This window comes from Gobio gobio (assembly GCF_949357685.1).
Source record: "Gobio gobio genome assembly, chromosome: 18".
Classification (NCBI taxonomy): domain Eukaryota; kingdom Metazoa; phylum Chordata; class Actinopteri; order Cypriniformes; family Gobionidae; genus Gobio; species Gobio gobio.
Genome location: NC_137111.1, coordinates 26249865 through 26267266, shown reverse-complemented (window position 1 = coordinate 26267266; position 17402 = coordinate 26249865). Strand labels below are relative to the sequence as shown.

At 39.4% G+C, this 17402-nt stretch overlaps 2 protein-coding genes across 2 annotated transcripts; both read right to left on the bottom strand.

Moving 5' to 3' along the window:
- Positions 1–1371: 1371 nt before the first annotated feature.
- six1a (SIX homeobox 1a) lies at positions 1372–4078 on the bottom strand. Its single transcript, XM_079843691.1, has 2 exons — positions 3185–4078; positions 1372–2422 (listed from the first exon to the last, which is right to left on the bottom strand). Exons 1-2 carry the CDS (start codon positions 3742–3744, stop codon positions 2131–2133), a joined length of 852 nt encoding a protein of 283 aa, XP_079699817.1. The 5' UTR covers positions 3745–4078; the 3' UTR covers positions 1372–2130.
- A 5455-nt stretch (positions 4079–9533) lies between these two features.
- On the bottom strand, positions 9534–16747 carry six4a (SIX homeobox 4a). Its single transcript, XM_079843142.1, has 3 exons — positions 15817–16747; positions 13039–13685; positions 9534–12092 (listed from the first exon to the last, which is right to left on the bottom strand). The coding sequence occupies exons 1-3, from the start codon at positions 16602–16604 to the stop codon at positions 11614–11616; spliced, it is 1914 nt and encodes a 637-aa protein (XP_079699268.1). The 5' UTR covers positions 16605–16747; the 3' UTR covers positions 9534–11613.
- Between the last annotated feature and the right edge of the window lie 655 nt (positions 16748–17402).

The following is a 17402-nucleotide window of genomic DNA, read 5'->3' as shown; positions in this document are numbered from 1 at the left end:
TGTAAAATAAAGTGTTACCAAAAATCTCACTTTGTTTGTTTTATTCTGACTTTGAACTAAAAGGTGTTGATCTCAACCAATCATTTGAGTTGTTTTGTGTAGTGTGAGAATGCTTTTTGGCTTCAATGTGAAGACTACAAGATATTTACCCTAATGCGGTACTCTTAAAAGTAAAGTTTTTTTAATGGCATCTATGGTTTCATGAAGAACCTTTAACTTTTATGGAACCTTTCCATTGCACAAAAGTTTCATTATAGCAGAAAAATGTTCTTTAGATTATTAAAACGTTCTTCACACTAAGAAAAAAAAAATATTTTAAGAACTGTTCACTGGAAGGTTCTTCGGGGAACCAAAAATGCCTTTTCTATGGCTTCACTCCATGTGTTTTTAAACTTTTACTCTGCTACCAAAATGTGGTCTACCAATTGGTTGACAAAACACAAAAATCAAATCCAGTTTTTTACTATTTGGATTTCTCCGTTTCTTGGTTTGTAGAAACTACCAATAAGAGGAAAGCAGATGTAAGTAATGTTTATATGTGCAAAATATAATTAGACTGTTGATTAAAACCACATCTGACATTCAGGCAGCATTGGCCATTGTTGGAAGAATTCTATGGGTTCCTGAATTTAGGTCAGGCACAATATGATATTTACTCTCAGTTCTAAAGATATTTTGTAAAAATCACCTATGTTTATTTTTTGTTTGAAGTGACAGGGAATAGCCTAATAAATATTATTTCCAGGCAGATTGAACTCCAAAGGTACATTTCTGTTGTGCTGCACCCTGTGGCTCGAGGCTGGAAGGGTGTCCCCCTTATTTTTGCAATCAAGCCCCTCTACACCCGGAGAATGTTTCTAATTAGGGCCCGGAAACCCTCTGCGCTCTCTGTTCAGAACCATTTACACTGACACGAGACTATCGAGGTATAGGGAGACAGAAAGAGTCGATCGCATGAATATTGCTGACAATTTACTTTTGCAGAGCTGGAAATGTATGGTCATATTTTATCTTTCTGTCTTAAAAAGTGTCAGCACATGTGCGACAAATTCCATTTGTTAAATTATTTGGCAGTGTCTGCAGTTTTTACACACACAAAAGAAAAAGTTCACAATTGTTTTAAATCGGGTCGACACTGTTTTGTCGTGGTTTGGGTGGACGAGGTGTTTAGAGTGGCACTTGCGGATCGTGTCAATTTTCAGTGGCCCAGAACTAACAGAAAAAAATGAGCAATAGGCTACTCCCCCGTTTTCCCTCTCTCTCGTTTTGTTAAGTCGGTCATTGTAATGAACTAATACATGTTTATCAAACTTAACGTTAAGGCTTAAAGTGACTCAATGTGTGCGTTTTTTGACCAGTTTTTTTTTTTTTACTGAATAACGGTCAAAAAGTCAACCCCGGCCCTGCGTGCACCCTGGCGCCTTGGCGTCTCTCTGCCCCTCTGCGTAAGGGCCAATTTTTCTTGTTGACGTTTCAGGCGTTCTCATTTTTCACGCGCCCATGCCCTCTTCCGGCTTGGACGTGTCACGTGGATTGACATATTTTTATTATTTTGAGGCTTTGTTTTCATTTATTGTCGTTTTCTGATTTTTTTTTTATTAACACACTCAAAGACAAAATGCTCAAAGTGTTGATGATGAGTTGAAGATTTTGACAATATGTGATTGTAAAAAAAAACGTGATCTTGAGAGCCACTGTTTTTAAAACAACAAGATTGTAAATAGTGGCTACATATATTTAAACTAAATGAAAAATAAATAAAGGACGAAACAGTTTCCAAATCCATAGTTTAGTTGAAGATGTTTGAAGCCAATGCTTTTCTCATTGAAATCCCTGCTGTCCAATACAGAACAATTTCTATAAATTAACTTTGATTAAAACATCATAAATTATTAAAAGTTTATGCATCCAACAATACTGTGAATATTCTTAAATAGGCTATTGGCCTCGCTGGTTTGACAAATTTGATGCACTTTTGCAGTAAACTCAAAACTCAGAGAAACTCCCCTTTTTCTAATCATTTGCAAGTTTATATCAGCAAACGTCCGTAGCGCCATAAGAATATGCGGTAATGCCGTAAATATTGGTTATGTTTATAAGTCTTGTCGCTTAAAATGTGAACGAGGAATCCTAAGATCCTAAATCCACAAGGCTGGATGTTAGAGATCCCAATAGTGAATCCTGGATCTGATGCGGATGTCCTTGCATGCTGTGCACCGAGAGCTGCGCACCGAGGCCGGGCATTGGGTATGCGGGAGCCACGGGATTGTTCATGTTTCCCTGCAGGAGGAGCACGGGGTTGTGCTCGGGGCTCTGCGGCGGAGAGAATTCATCCTCCGAACTGGACATGAGCGACTTCACTCCGTCGAGCGGAGACCGCTGGCTCTGCTTACCGCCAACGCCGTTGTTCTCGCTGTTTTCTCTGTTGGATGAATATTGCATTTTAACATTTTATATATAGGCCCACTTGACATGTCATGGGCCTAGAATTTGGCTACACTAGTGTTATGGTTTCAAAATAGTTTAACCTATAGCCTACAAATAATTATTACATCGGCTAACGAAAACTGCATGCTTTATGTTTGCTTTGTTTTTAAAACAAGAAAATAAACTCTTTTGATTGTTTACGCACGAATGTATTTCACTTATAAGTCAACATGACTAAAAAGATATCTGTCATCATAGATTTATTAAAAGCTTTTAGAATTCGAGACAATTTTAGAGAATGTAATACAAAACGAAATAAATCAATTTTTATTTGATATGAAACATTAAACATCTGTAATTAAATTAGGCTATACGAATATGAGCCTAAATAAATTCTGCAAAAAGTACAAATATAATTTTTCTTCTCTTCTTTCGTTCGTTAGAGCAAAATATAATTTTGAATCACATAACCAAATTATAAAAATAAAAAAACAGCCAATGTGCAAAGTAGGCTATTAATATAAAATATTTAAACAAGTTATAGATGGTGTACGGGTTGAATTTGAGGGACTACATTATGTTTTTGATATGTGATACATTTGTCAAATATTGTTGTCCTCACTGACAACAATAATGAACACTATTTTTTGGCTTTATTTTTTTTAAAGCGTTAGTTCATGCACTGTCACAAAACGGTAGCCTATATTTTATTATGTTTGTATATTTATTATTATTCCTTTTTTAAGCAAGATCTCACCTCTCTTTTGCCTCGGCTGCCCGGTCTCTTTGCCTCCTGTTTTTAAACCAGTTGCTGACCTGTGTGGTGGTCAGTCCCGTTGCCTCCGCCAGCTCCCGCTTCTCCCGTGGAGATGGATAGGGATTGTGCGTGTACCATTCACGCAGCACGCCCCGAGACTTCTCCTTAAAGCAGTAACTGGTCTCCTCGCCGTCCCAGATCGTACGGGGTAAAGGGAATTTCCTGCGCACTCGGTATTTGCCCACAGCGCCCAGCGGGCGGCCCCGCAATTTTTCCGCCTCCACGTAGTGAGCCTTCAGCCACAGCTGCTGCAGCTTCGGGTGGTTGTGCGCGGAGAACTGGTGGCTTTCCAGGATCTTGTAGAGCTCACGGAAATTTCCTCGGTGGAAGGCCACCACGGCCTTCGCTTTCAGCACGGATTCGTTCTTGTGGAGGTGGTCGCAGGCTGGCAGGGACCAAAGGAAACGTCCAAGCCTCTCCAGGTTCCCACCCTGCTGCAGCACCTCGCAGACGCACGCGACCTGCTCCTGCGTAAAGCCGAAAGAGGGCAAGATTGACATGGCGCCCCGATGCAATCCACCACGTAAGACCCTCCTAATCCAAGGCTCTAAAGTTATTCCTCTCAAATGAGCCCTGGTACAAAAAGCACCGTGCCACGTTTATCTGTTGATGCAGCTCCAATATTGATAACCGTCTGTTATCCGGTTGTGTGGCACCACTATCACCCTTCGGGGCTGCACACGTGAGATTCCGATGCGGTCTGTCCGTATGGATATATGACAGAGAAGCCCAGCACAGCGTCATTCCGTGATTAGCTCGCCCCGGTCTGTTGTGGAACCGGCAGGCAGAGCAGAACTGCATCTACAGATCCGTTCCGTTTCCTCCCCGGAGGGCGGACGTCAAGGCCTGAAACTGGAGATCTTGAACACACACACACACACACACACACACACGCACATACTCACTCACACTATACCGTTGATAGGCTACTAATCAATTATTAAATTATCACAAGCACCTCCACAGTTTTGAATCCAGCATTTACATCGCCTTCTGTTTTTCTTGACATCGCAGTATTTAGAGGTAGGCTATAGGCTTCAATTATAATTTGTTTACACTTCTGCTTTATTTTTTAGTTATTAGCTATTATAGATTAATTATAATTTACCATCATATCCAAAAAAAGAAACGAGACCAATGTGTTCGCCTAATTGGGTGTCATTTTCACAGCTTGTTAATTTTGAAGTGGGTCAGGAGGTGTGATGATGGATTCAAGAGTCTGTCAAAGATGCTGAAAGGGAGATGCAGAAAAAAAAATGCATCTTTGAATGTGTATTATGTAATACAGGCTCAGTTGTCGGAAATTAGGTAAAGATAGGCCTATTCTAATATTTTTTATTGACTTCGTTTTAATAAATGGTCGTACAGGCAACCATCTCTAATTAATAAATGTAAAAAATACATACATAAGATAACAATGTCTTCATGCGTCAAAATACGATATAAATTAGCCTACCTGATGTCTTTTTTCTGCCAACTTCCTCAAGTCATTGGCCTTGAGAAAGAATGTCCTTCGTCTTATTATTTTAATGATGAATTCAATACAACGTCTTGAATTCGACCTTATTTCTAATATTTTATTTCTGATAACTTAGGCTACTAGTCATAAATTGCTTTGATTACCTCCACTCTTTAAAATGTCTCAAAAATCTTAAAATGGTTCCAATAGGAACTAATAAAAGTTATTCAGCTTGATGCCTTATAAAACCTAGGTTACAAAGTTATTTTATCAAAGTTATCTATTTTTTTTAAACCCGTGTATGTGATTTAAATGACCCAATACTGGCCTGAAGAAAGTTTAATGAAACAGAAATTATTGTATATCTAACGAACCATAAAAAAAAAAAATCAAGAAGACTATAACACGGTTTTGGCTGAATATATGGTCTATTAAATAACCGCATTTTATCATTGCATGTTTTAATTTCTTTTTCTGGTTGAAAATGCACATAAGCCCCGTCGCTGAAGCATTTTGGTCTGTGTGGTTTTGTAAGGTGGGTCTGAAACTCTATACCGATCCATTAGCGAATAACTTGTGAGCTTGACGAGCTCTTAGTCTCCCGGTCACAGCTCTTTATCTCTCAAGATATCCGTAACATGACACCGGGAAATCCAGCTGGTCCGCCGGAGGCTGTTTAATTTTTTTTTTTTTTTTTTTTTTGGAAAAAAATATTCCTCTCATTTTTCCCCTATACATTTTAGAACGGTGTGAAGATTTGGACTCTAAATATTCCCTAATGCTAATTAGTATCAGTGTAATCTTTAATTGGCCCCCTTAACACCTGTGAAAACAATCATCCGTGTTCAGTCAGGGGCGTTTATCCGCCCCCTCTTTTTTTTTCCATAATGGATTTTAATGCCATTGAACAGACATGGTTTACTCAGCAAACAGATGTTAACTGCATTTTAGAATATACTTAATCTAAATATTATATGAGAATCAGAATTTATACATTCTAAATGAGCTTCTGGAGTCAATAACACAAACACAAATTTACATGTTACACATATTGCATTCTTTTACACATTGTTTAAATGAATAACCAATTTTAGCTACACCTTAATAAGTTAATATTAATTATTTTTGTAGAGAAATCCACAGTAATGTAAAGTGTGAACCATGCTTCTATACTGTGCATATTCTACATTTGTGCATAATTGCTGTGTCCTCTGTCTTGAACTGTACGTGGGCCGATGGCTGCTCTGCTCAGGTTACGGTAGTATGTCCAGCACAATGCACCCCCTCCATCCCACACTAGATCCTCTACCAGCCCCCAGCACGGCGACTTGCCCGCTCTCAGATCATGATCATTTCAAGATGTTATGGACTAACTAACAGAAGCGCGCGCGTTCACGCACAGCGCGTCCCCGACGTTGCCAATGAGCTCTACTGTGATGACACGGAGTGAGGACACACACACACACACACACACACACACACACACACACACACACACACACACACACACACACACACACACACACACACACACACACACACACACACACACACACACACACACACACACACACACACACACACACACACACACACACACACACACACACACACACACACACACACACACACACACACACACACACACACACACACACACTAATAAGTGCAATATGTCACCATATTTCATGTTTAGTAGTCCGTGCTCCACCACTGTGAAGGTGTAAACTGTTTTCTTTTCACTGAGTGTGTGTGTTTATGAGTTTTCTGTGAGGTGTAAATGAAAGACTGAGCGGAGGAGAATCCACCGCTAATTAGACGTTGTTGCAGCCGCTTATTGAAGCAGAAAAAAATCCAGCACATAGGCCTACATTTTACCAGTTTCAGTTCTAAAGTAATATTGATCAGATAACCTTTTATTCTAATTCGTTTTAAACAGCAAGCAAAAAAAAAAAAAATGCATTTTTAACATTGTTTGGTTGCATTTGTTTTTTATGCCTGTAATTAGATGTAGGGCGTATAACCGACTGGACGTAATTATACATACTACTATAGGCCCATATTGACTTGATTTGTTAAGTAAAACGTCAAAAACGTTCAAAAATAGGTTATAGTTTATTCTTATTATACTTTCACATAAATTAATTTGAGCTGAAATTATTTGAATGGTATCATTGTTTTTGATTTGGATGCAAGCTATACTAAAAATCAAATAAAAAGAAAATGTGTAGTATTTTGTAATTTTTTAAAGTAAAATTTCGACCACTTTGAATTTAATTAATGGTCAATCAAGCGTCAATAAAATGAGATAGAAATTATTAGAATATAACAGAATAATATAATTGAATAGAAAGTTAAATGGATGGAAACCAATATTTTTATTTTTATTTTTTTACAGCAATTCAACTTTCTTCATAATCTCCGTTGTCCTTCAAATAAATCTGTTTTAACAGGTTTGAGTCGTTTAAGGATTCCAAAAAGCAATCTGGTGATGAGAGAATATCAAATATTTGAAACTAAACACGAAATATCTTTGTGTATTGAAATAGGACACATCTTACTTTTGTAAGACTATAATTAGAAAGAACATTGCCTAATTAGACATATACTATTCATTAAACATTGCTTTATAATTGCATATTTTATTTAAACAGGCTCAATACATTTCTAAAGGAAAAACAATATTGCACAATAAATCCAAATACATCCATCCAAAGTCAAAGTGTCATATTTTCGTACTACAGGGAGAGGGCGCCAGTCAGTGCCACAAATAAACAAATGAAATTGACTTTCTGTTCAATATTTATGATCTATTTCATGTATTTTATTGATAATTTTTTGTTTAGTTTGTAATTGTGTCTTGTTCTTATGTTCTTCTCTTCACACTGCTGGAACAACAACTCAAGAATACTTAAATCAATTCAAGAATAATGTCCTGCAACTCTTACGAAGTGGTGTGTGTGGGCTGTCAGAAGAAGTAATGAAAAAAACACTTGTGCTCTCTCACTCTGTGGTCCAATTTCACCAGGGGGCATAGATTAACCCCTGTGTGTGTGTGTGTGTGTGTGTGTGTGTGTGTGTGTGTGTGTGTGTGTGTGTGTGTGTGTGTGTGCATGTTTCACTGAAATCCTCATGCTTATCCTCTTCATTGAATGTGTCATTCAATCAATTGATGACATACTTTGATGGTTTTATTTGAAGACAATTTCTCAATAAACCCCTAAAATAAATGTTGTTTTTTGTGTGCATATTTTTAAATAGGAGCAGCCCAGATGGATCAACAGCTGTTTGCAGAAACACGCGTTTAGCAATATCTGAAAAGTAGGCCTGTAACTGCACAAAACTGTATGATATGCATGACAAATGTTCCCCTGTACCTCTCCTTCCCTCGCTCTCTAGGCAGGCATACCAAAGAAATTGTGTAAGGCTCCAGAGGTCAAAGTTCAGTAAAGATGAATGACAGGATGACAGACTCATATCCCCAAAGGCAAAGAATGCACGTTGGATTACACAATTGATATGATCCAAGCTTATAAGCAGTTAGTTGTAGTTCAGGTTCAACTTGTATGATTCTTATTTAGTATAATAGCATTTATGCACATCGGAACTGCTCAGCTTTAATCTTCAAATAAACACTGCATTCGCATTCCCTTGTCAGCGAGTTTATCTGGCACTCTGCATTTACATTTACACTTTCACAAGTATTGGTCTGGTTCATACACATCATCCAAACCAGTAAAATCTCTCTCTTACACACAGGTATGAACCACAGCTGAGGAGCAGCGTGTGCCCTTTCACCTCTCATTAGTGGGGGCGTGGGGGGAGGTTCAGGTTACAAATCCAGCTCTGTTTGCTATTCAGAGTTAAGTCCCCCCTCTTTTGAACCCCCCAAAGGTGAGAGGTCATCGTTTTTAATAAGGCTCAGTTTGAGAGGTTCAATTTTTTTACTACCGCTTCTCGTTGATGCTCAGTGTGAGGTATGCTTGAGTGGTTTCGATCGCATTGCGCTTTTATTTGCATGTTGTTAATGGCAAAATAGGACATAAAACCGTTGCACATCATCAGAATGAGCTCGAAAACTCTTCTCTCCCACTGCGTTCATTGTTCGAGCCGGTGTTATCCGATACCTGGCCATCTCTCATGGCAACAGGGTCACCTAGACTGTTAGGGAACAGGTGACAATGCTCCTATTTCCTCTCCTCATACAATCTGTTCCAATTATCTCGCTCGCTCTTTTGTCCTGTCCTGTCTGAAAGAGTCCTGGCAATATCGCTGAGATGGTGGTACATTCCGATTTGTTTGGCACCCAAACCAGTTCTCTCAGCTAAATTTCAGGGGAAAGCGCCAATTGTTGGGCTAGCTTGGGTTTCTGTGGTTTTTAAAACTGTAACAACGCATTTGAGATCCACGTAACGCCCGTCAGTGCCATCTGTATTAGTCATTTACAAATCAGAGACAATTTCTCTGTCTGTTTCTCTACCTCCGTCTGGACCCCCCTAACAGGAGGCGGCAGGGCCTCCAGAAATCGCCCTCCTGTTTATTTGAATTTAGGAGTCTGAGACAAGAGCAGCTTGCTAACAAGCTCCAGACCACCAGGCATGTGCAAACGATCACCGCTGATTTTCCAGCACCCGGCCTGGCCTTTCTGTATCAGGTCTCTGCTTTCCTCCCCTCCCTGGCTACTTAAATCTTTTTATTTGCATGTTTCCTGTCCGTCTGAATATTTAACATCCACTGTAGACATAACACGAGAACACAAACAAATCCACGTTGAGAGTTTACAAGATCTCTCACAGTCATGAATGAAATCACTCGGGTGAGGCTGTTTTTCCAGTATAAATATTTAATGGATCACAATTTTTTTTTTCTTTTTTTCTTTTTTAGAAAAATACATCATAACTTTAACAGTTTTGTTCATGCTAAAATAATATTCACAATGCTCTTTTTGCTCATACATTTACATTAGCCGTACATTAGCTCATTTCACACCTATATCATTTTCATTTCTAGAAGAAACTCTGATTTCTAAACGTCGTAGCTTTCGTCATGTAGTTAAATACTGAAGATTTCAAACCAGCACCAATAATGGTAATTAAAAAAATGTGAACCTGAAGACCAACCAAACTTTGACCTTCAGAAAGCAAGAAGGCACAAAGAACAAACTCAAAACTCAAAACTACTGTAGAGACACACACACACACACACACACACACACACACACACACACACACACACACACACACACACACACACACACACACACACACACACACACACACACACACACACACACACACACACACACACACACACACACACACACACACACACACACACACACACACACACACACACACACACACACACACACACACACACACACACACACACACACACACACTTCCATTCAAACAAGCACACAACTCACTCACATACACAATCATATAAAGTTTTTTTCACATTTACAACTGTGCTGGCATGTCCTTTTAACATTTATTTAGATATTTTTGTCTGATTTCTAAATTAAAACCTTGGGTTTTCTTATTGGTTGTTATTGCTTTTTAGGCGACATTCAGTTTGACAGCAAATTCACATGATCTGCTTGCAATGATGGATCATTGTAGATGAGTTTAATCAAATGTTTATCTCAAACGAATCAAGTAGTTCTGGGTATATTTTGTATGCTGATAATACCCTAAACTTGCAGCATCTGTGGCAATCTGCAATTACCAACCATTCTGACTCATCCCTTAATTTGTATAAGCAAACGTTGTGGATTTTGTATTGATATACAGTGCATATTATTTGCATGTTATTATTGTAATTGGAAGATGCAGTCAACGTAATGACAATGACAATGCCACGAAGATTGTCAAAGATTTAGTATTTTAATCTGCTTGGGAATAAAGTGTGTCTGTGCATGTGTGTTTCCGTAGGGAGGTGACCTTTAAGGTTCGCCTCAGATGACACATGACCAGACGTCCACCTGTCTGCTAACCTCAACTCTTCTTGGCAGAAACTAGCAGGTGACTCTCATAAAACACACATATGTCCACACTCCCCACTGTAAGAGGAAGAGAGGTAGAGGGAGAGACAGAGAGAAAATAAGAGCTGTCTGCTACCTGTAGCTCAAAAACTAATGTAAACTCTTAAAATAGTTATTGCTAGGGATTTGGAAGAAATATGAAAAAATATTATGATGTTATATACTAGGGGGTTTCAGACTTCCAAACGATTCCAAACGATAATTCCCTTGGAAAGGGAGCCCATTCCTAAAATATAAAAAGCAGCTATACGTTTATGTATAAAGACTATATAATATTTTAATATTAGATGATGTTTCACACATATTCTAAATCATTTGAAAAAGATTTCATTTGTATTATGTTATTATGTTTCTATTATGTTCTACCTACCAGTTTTGTTAGAAGTAGAGAATAAAATAATAAAATAATTATTATTAATTTTGGGATTTTCAGCCAGTTTTAACAGAAACATTTATTTATTTATAATTTTCTGCAAGCTTTTATTTTGCTAGTTATTTAATTTAAAAAAAAAAAATAGATTTTTCTGTAAACTTTTCCCTGGACCTTCTAGCACTGTCTTGTTTGGAAACCCCTGTTATATTGCTATAGATATAGTACAGCTGAAAAAGGTACCTGCATGTGTGGAAAGAACGATAAAAGAGTAAAAGAACAAAAACAAACACTTTTCCAAAAATTGTATTCTTCAAATATGACTTTGCATAGGTTCTCCAAACCAAACTGGAGTCAAACCAAGTGACAGATTCACCAAAAATAATTTAATACTTACATTAAAAAAACAACAAAACATTTGGAGGGTGAAAAGCATAAAAAATTCAATGTTGCGATTTCAGTAAAAAGTATTTTACCTCCTTCTCCTCTTAAGCTTAAAGGTCAGTCATCTCTTCCTCTATATGGACTGTTTTTAGTTTTGTCAGTTGTTTTTCCTCTTCTTCCTCCACTTCTCTCATCTCTCCCTTCCCTCCCTCTGAAACTGCACATAGGAAGTCTCCATTTAGGCTGGAGGTCATCTGGGCATCATGACCTCTGAACTCGCTGGTAAGGTCCGTTTGGGTGAGTAAGGGTACGCTCACTGTCAGAGTACTGTAGTCTTGCTGAGTCGTTGTCATGGTGGTGTTAAGTGAGGTGGGGGTGCTATGTATGGGGTCATGGGAGTAACCCAGGTGGTAAAGGTATCCACCAGGAGTCTCCAAAGGTTCCTTCTTTACAGCAGACAGTGTGTGTACGCTAGCCAGGCCGTAGAGTGCCGCGCTGGGCTCAAGAGAGGTCAGCTGCAGCCTGTCCTGCTCCTCCACCCGGAGGTGACACAGAGAGGCGGGAGCAGGAGAACTGCCATCAACAACGCCTGACAGAAGATCAGAGAAAAGATAAAGCTCTTAAACCTTTTCGGTGGTATACAAATATTAAGGACACATGCTCAATTATTATTCAGTTCATGGGTCAGTGACATAAGATTGACCACGATAACAAGAAAAGGGAAAATCATGACGTTTTACGACCTAACCTTGACTTGACATAAAAGGTCAAATTATTAGACTATTGCAAGAATACATTAAATTGAAGTGACGATAAAGAATTGTATAATGTTATAAAAAATATATTCCAAATAAATGCTGTTCTTTTGAACTTTCTATTGATCAGAGAATCCTGAAAAATGATTAAGCAGTGCAACTGTTTTCTACATTGATAATAATAATAAATGTTTCTTGAGCAGCAAATCAGCATATTAGAATGATTTCTGAAGGATCATGTGACACTGAAGACTGGAGTAATGATGCTGATGCTTTGCCATCACAGAAATAAATTACATTATATATATATATATATATATATATATATATATATATATATATATATATATATATATATATATATATATATATATATATATATATATATATATATATATATATATATATATATATATAGACCTCTCCAAAACATTTAAAAATCGTACCAAAAAAGAAACGTATTACTATTTTCTAATTAAAAAATACCGTAATAATAGAAGATTATGCCACTTAGGTTTCCTTTTCAAGAGTTTCATTCTTTTACTGAAGATATTCTTTCAATATGATATCAGGGCAGTTGTATCACCCTGACATTTTTGACATTATGCCCTAAAAAAAATACTCAAAGTGAGCTAAATGTTTAATAATTAAATTTCATGCTCATCATAAGAGAGGTGTATTAACGTTGTTGTCCATATGAGTTGCAGGAGAACAACAAAATGAACATCACGTCTTTGACCTTCATAACAAACATGTGGTCTTCTCATCCTGCTCTCTCACCTTGTGTAACTGATGAGGGTGAAGAAGATGACGAGAGTTGCAAGGAAGGAAGCGCCATCTTGTTGCTAAGCAGTGAGGACCCATTGCCTTCAGGAACCAAGTTGTAACCTTCAAGCTGCAAGCCATCGGACGAGGTGACAGTAAACGTCGAGTTAATGGACGTGGTCTGGTCCTGAACTGACACATCCTGCCTGACATCCTCTGCTTTCACCTCTACGTCTGTCCCATTCACACTGCAGTGAAAAGAGGGGTATGCCAGTGCAGGGTCTGCCGTTACCCTTTTATCCTGTCCTGCACCATCCATCTCCACATCTGCCACTGATCTACAAGCCAGGGACTGGAGTCCCAAGTTCATGCCACTGAAGAGGACATGTCCTGTGGTGGAGAGAAAGGAAGGGGTGCCGTTGTGGAAAACAGAGGCGGGCGTGTTGACTGAGACTCCGTTAAAAATGACCGACGATGACGAGACAGAGTTCCTGCTGTCTCCAACCTGCTGGACGATAACCCCGGCCTCCAGAGCTCCAGAGCAGAGAGGCACAACTGTATTACCCACAGCCCCATCGGCACAGGTCGACATCGGACACGGGGACAAAGACTCCTGACCTTTACTGCTCTCATCTTCCGTACTGTGATTTCCATCTGACTCACTGAGGGAGAGTGAAAGAGTGAACATTTGAGTCTCCATCATAACACTTTAACTTTATTATTTTGCACAATTTCTTATTGAATACAGCTGACAATGCTTTGGCATTACAACATAAAACAGAGAGGGACAGATTCCAGTTTTAAATCAAGGAAAAAATCAACTAAATCATAAAAGCAAGAAAAATAAATGCAAAGGCCTACTTGTGGCAAGCAAATTTTTATTGTTATGTTATTGTTATGTAATGCTTTATATCTGGGCTTTTATACTGTTGATGCTTTTAACAATATTGTATGCAAAACACTATATAAAAAACTATGGGGGAATATTGTATTATGAACCAACTTTTCACTCTTTGAACTGTACATGAGCGCGGATTGACGCAGCTGCAGGAAGATGGAGACGGGAGCGCGCATGGACAAATGGAGAGGTGCGTATCCACTTCACACCGCGGGACCCCCTAGATCACAGTCTTCGCGTGTCAGGAGTAATCCTGTCTGTACCACAGACTCTCTTTTTACGCACGCACGCACACCATTTGGCGCAATAAGTCCCATGGCGACACAACCTCGCAATCACAGCATGACTTCACAAATGGTCAGCTTTATGTTCACAGTGTCCTTCGCCAGACGGGGAGGGTCCGCCAGTAACGAGAGGTTAAATTTAGCTGATATTTCAAAAGTCCGATGCAGCGCGATTCATCCACTGCGCGCCGAAGACGATATTTCACAGTGACTTCAGCTGTTCAAACATACATTCGTGTAGTTGAGAGAGAAGGGCACGTTTAATGAATGACTGCAGCAGCTGTGTGACTCCGGCAGGACTTCCACAACTGGCATGTGTTCCTCTTCACAGCCAAAAGATTTCGTCAAATAATTTTTTAGTGATAACGTCATTCCGTGGTTGGGAGCTTAAACACAAGACGCGTTCTGTCTGTCTACACAAGCGTCTGTGCGTGGCGTTGAAACATACATTTAAACTCGTCTCGAAATCACTGCGTTCTGATCCTTGTTTTCCGTTTAAAAACATATTTCAGTATTGCTAAATTATTATGTCATTATTTAATGTTAATAGAGTTTAGATATATTGGACTTTCAGACATATTCTATATGTATTCATGTTTTTTTTCCAAACATTGGTGATCTATTAAACATCATAAAAGGTTATAATGTTTGCCAATAATATTAATAATAAAATACTACCGAGAAAAAACTTTGTTAAAGGGATTGAGACTCTAAATGGGGTCCCTGGATCTATACAGGTTGAAAATGTCTGACGTGGCCTATTAATATCACATTTGCCACACCCCCCATATTTGGCATTACATAAAAGCACAATATGAATGAATGAGGCATTTAAGATGTCCTCTATAAAACAAATACATGCATTTTCTGACTGATATTGTCCAAACATGAATTGTTGGTTCTCTAAGAAATATAGTGTTTTTCTTTTGTTAAAATGTTGGCCATGGAGGAGTGCAGCTGTAAATTATAAAATTGCCTCATTCAAGTGATAAAAATATACGATTGCTTCAAAATGCTTCAAGGAGCTTGTGACATCAGCTTTCTGTGAATGGAAAAAATGATGTATGTGTGTAAGGTCACCTCCACCAGGTGCGCTGGAGCTTTGTTCACAAAGAGTTTTAAACATTAAAGCGAATCCTGTATTACTACTGCATGTGTGTGTGTGTGTGTGTGTGTGTGTGTTAAAATTGAGTGCTGAAGAGGAGGTTTTCCTATCCCCTCTGGCTAAAAAGAAAAGTAAATAGTTCAGAGTGATTTATGTGGTGGGGCAAACCTTACGCGTCAATGGATCCTGAGTAGCTACTCACTCAAAAATAAACACACACATGCACACGAGGTGGTGACTCACGCGATACATTTTACGCACACTTTGGGTGTACATAATGTCCTTTAGAAGCTGCCTTTTAAATTTAAAATAAATGCACCTAAATGTAGACAGCCTACAAGCTGTGACAATCCACAAGCAGAAACTTTTTTTAAAGTTGCTTTAAAAACTGCATCTCAATAGTCTTGCCAATAGAACTTAATTAAAATTCTTTATAAAATCATTGAGTATTCATTCATTCATTCATTGAACAAAATTTGTATTCGTGGGTTTCCAGGCTTGCTCACCTTTTGGACTGCGCCTCTGACGGGTTTCTGTCTCTCTGCCTTCTGTTTTTGAACCAGTTGCTAACCTGTGTGAGGGACAGTCCTGTGATCTTGGCCAGATTCCTCTTCTCGGCCGGGGACGGGTACCGGTTCTGCTTATAGAGGTCCTTCAGCGCGTTCCTGGAACGCTCTTTGAAGCAGTACACCGTCTCCTCTCCATCCCAGATGGTCCGGGGCAGGGGAAACTTTCGTCGCAGCCGATATTTATCCACTGCGCCCAGCGGTCTACCGCGGGCCTTCTCCGCCTCCGTGTACCGGGCTTTGTACCATAAGTCCTGCAGTGCAGAGTGGCACGAGGGGGTGAAGCTGTGGCTCTCCAAGATGCTGTAAAGCTCCTGGTAGCGCGCCTGGTGGAAGGCCACCAGCGCCTGAGCGCGGAGGATACTCTCGTTACCGCGCAATAAGTCGCTCTGCGGGAGAGACCACAGGAACCGGGCGAGTCGATCCACGTTGCCCCCCTGCTGAAGCGCTTCGCAAACACACGCAACTTGCTCCGGTGAGAAAGCCAAAGAGCTCGCGGTAGTTGCGGGTGAAGTGTGCGCAGACAAAGAGTCCATTGCGGGCATCTTGCGCTCCAGTGGAGAGGTCTGCTGCTGCCCAACGAGCATCCCGGCGGCCACCGGAGAGTCAAGAGTCAGGAGTTTGACGTGCCCCCGATTGTCCGTGGAGCTCTCGAGAGTCTCCGTGTACTTCACATTTTCCTTTTTGATGTCGCCTGCCACTGTCACTTCACTAGAGGAAACAGACATTGTTTTTATTCTTCACCTCAGATTCCTTTAGTCCGTCACCCCGCCTCGTTTCTGCCCAAGCTGATCAGGTTACCCGTGCGCCATGCGAGTGATATCGGGTGTCTTTGTAAGTGGATAGCTTTCCCCTTTCGCTCCAGCAGCGTGACTTCTCAGCCCGATGGTTTGGGGGGGAGGACACACATGATTGGCTACACGAAATTTTTAAAGGGGCGGGGCGAACGCAGCTTCAAGGCGAAACCATTAAAATGAATCTGTCACTCAGCCGTGACGCGCTCCCGCAGTTCACCTGGTCTAGGTGCGATCTCATTCGAACCCTTTGTGCTACTGCTGTGTGTTTACTCTGAGCTTACTCTGAACAGACTCAGACTGATCATACAACACTTCAAACGATACAAGCCCTACCCCTTAGTTCATATCTCCGTTTGAAACTGTAGTTTTTGGTCTTAAAGTAATGTCTTTAAAACTGAGTGAAAACTTAAATTATTGCTATCTATCTATCTATCTATCTATCTATCTATCTATCTATCTATCTATCTATCTATCTATCTATCTATCTATCTATCTATCTATCTATCTATCTATCTATCTATCTATCTATCTATCTATCTATCTATCTATCTATCTATCTATCTATCTATCTATCTATCTATCTATCTATCTATCTATCTATCTATCTATCTATCTATCTATCTATCTATCTATCTATCTATCTATCTATCTATCTATCTATCTATCTATCTATCTATCTATCTATCTATCTATCTATCTATCTATCTATCTATCTATCTATCTATCTAT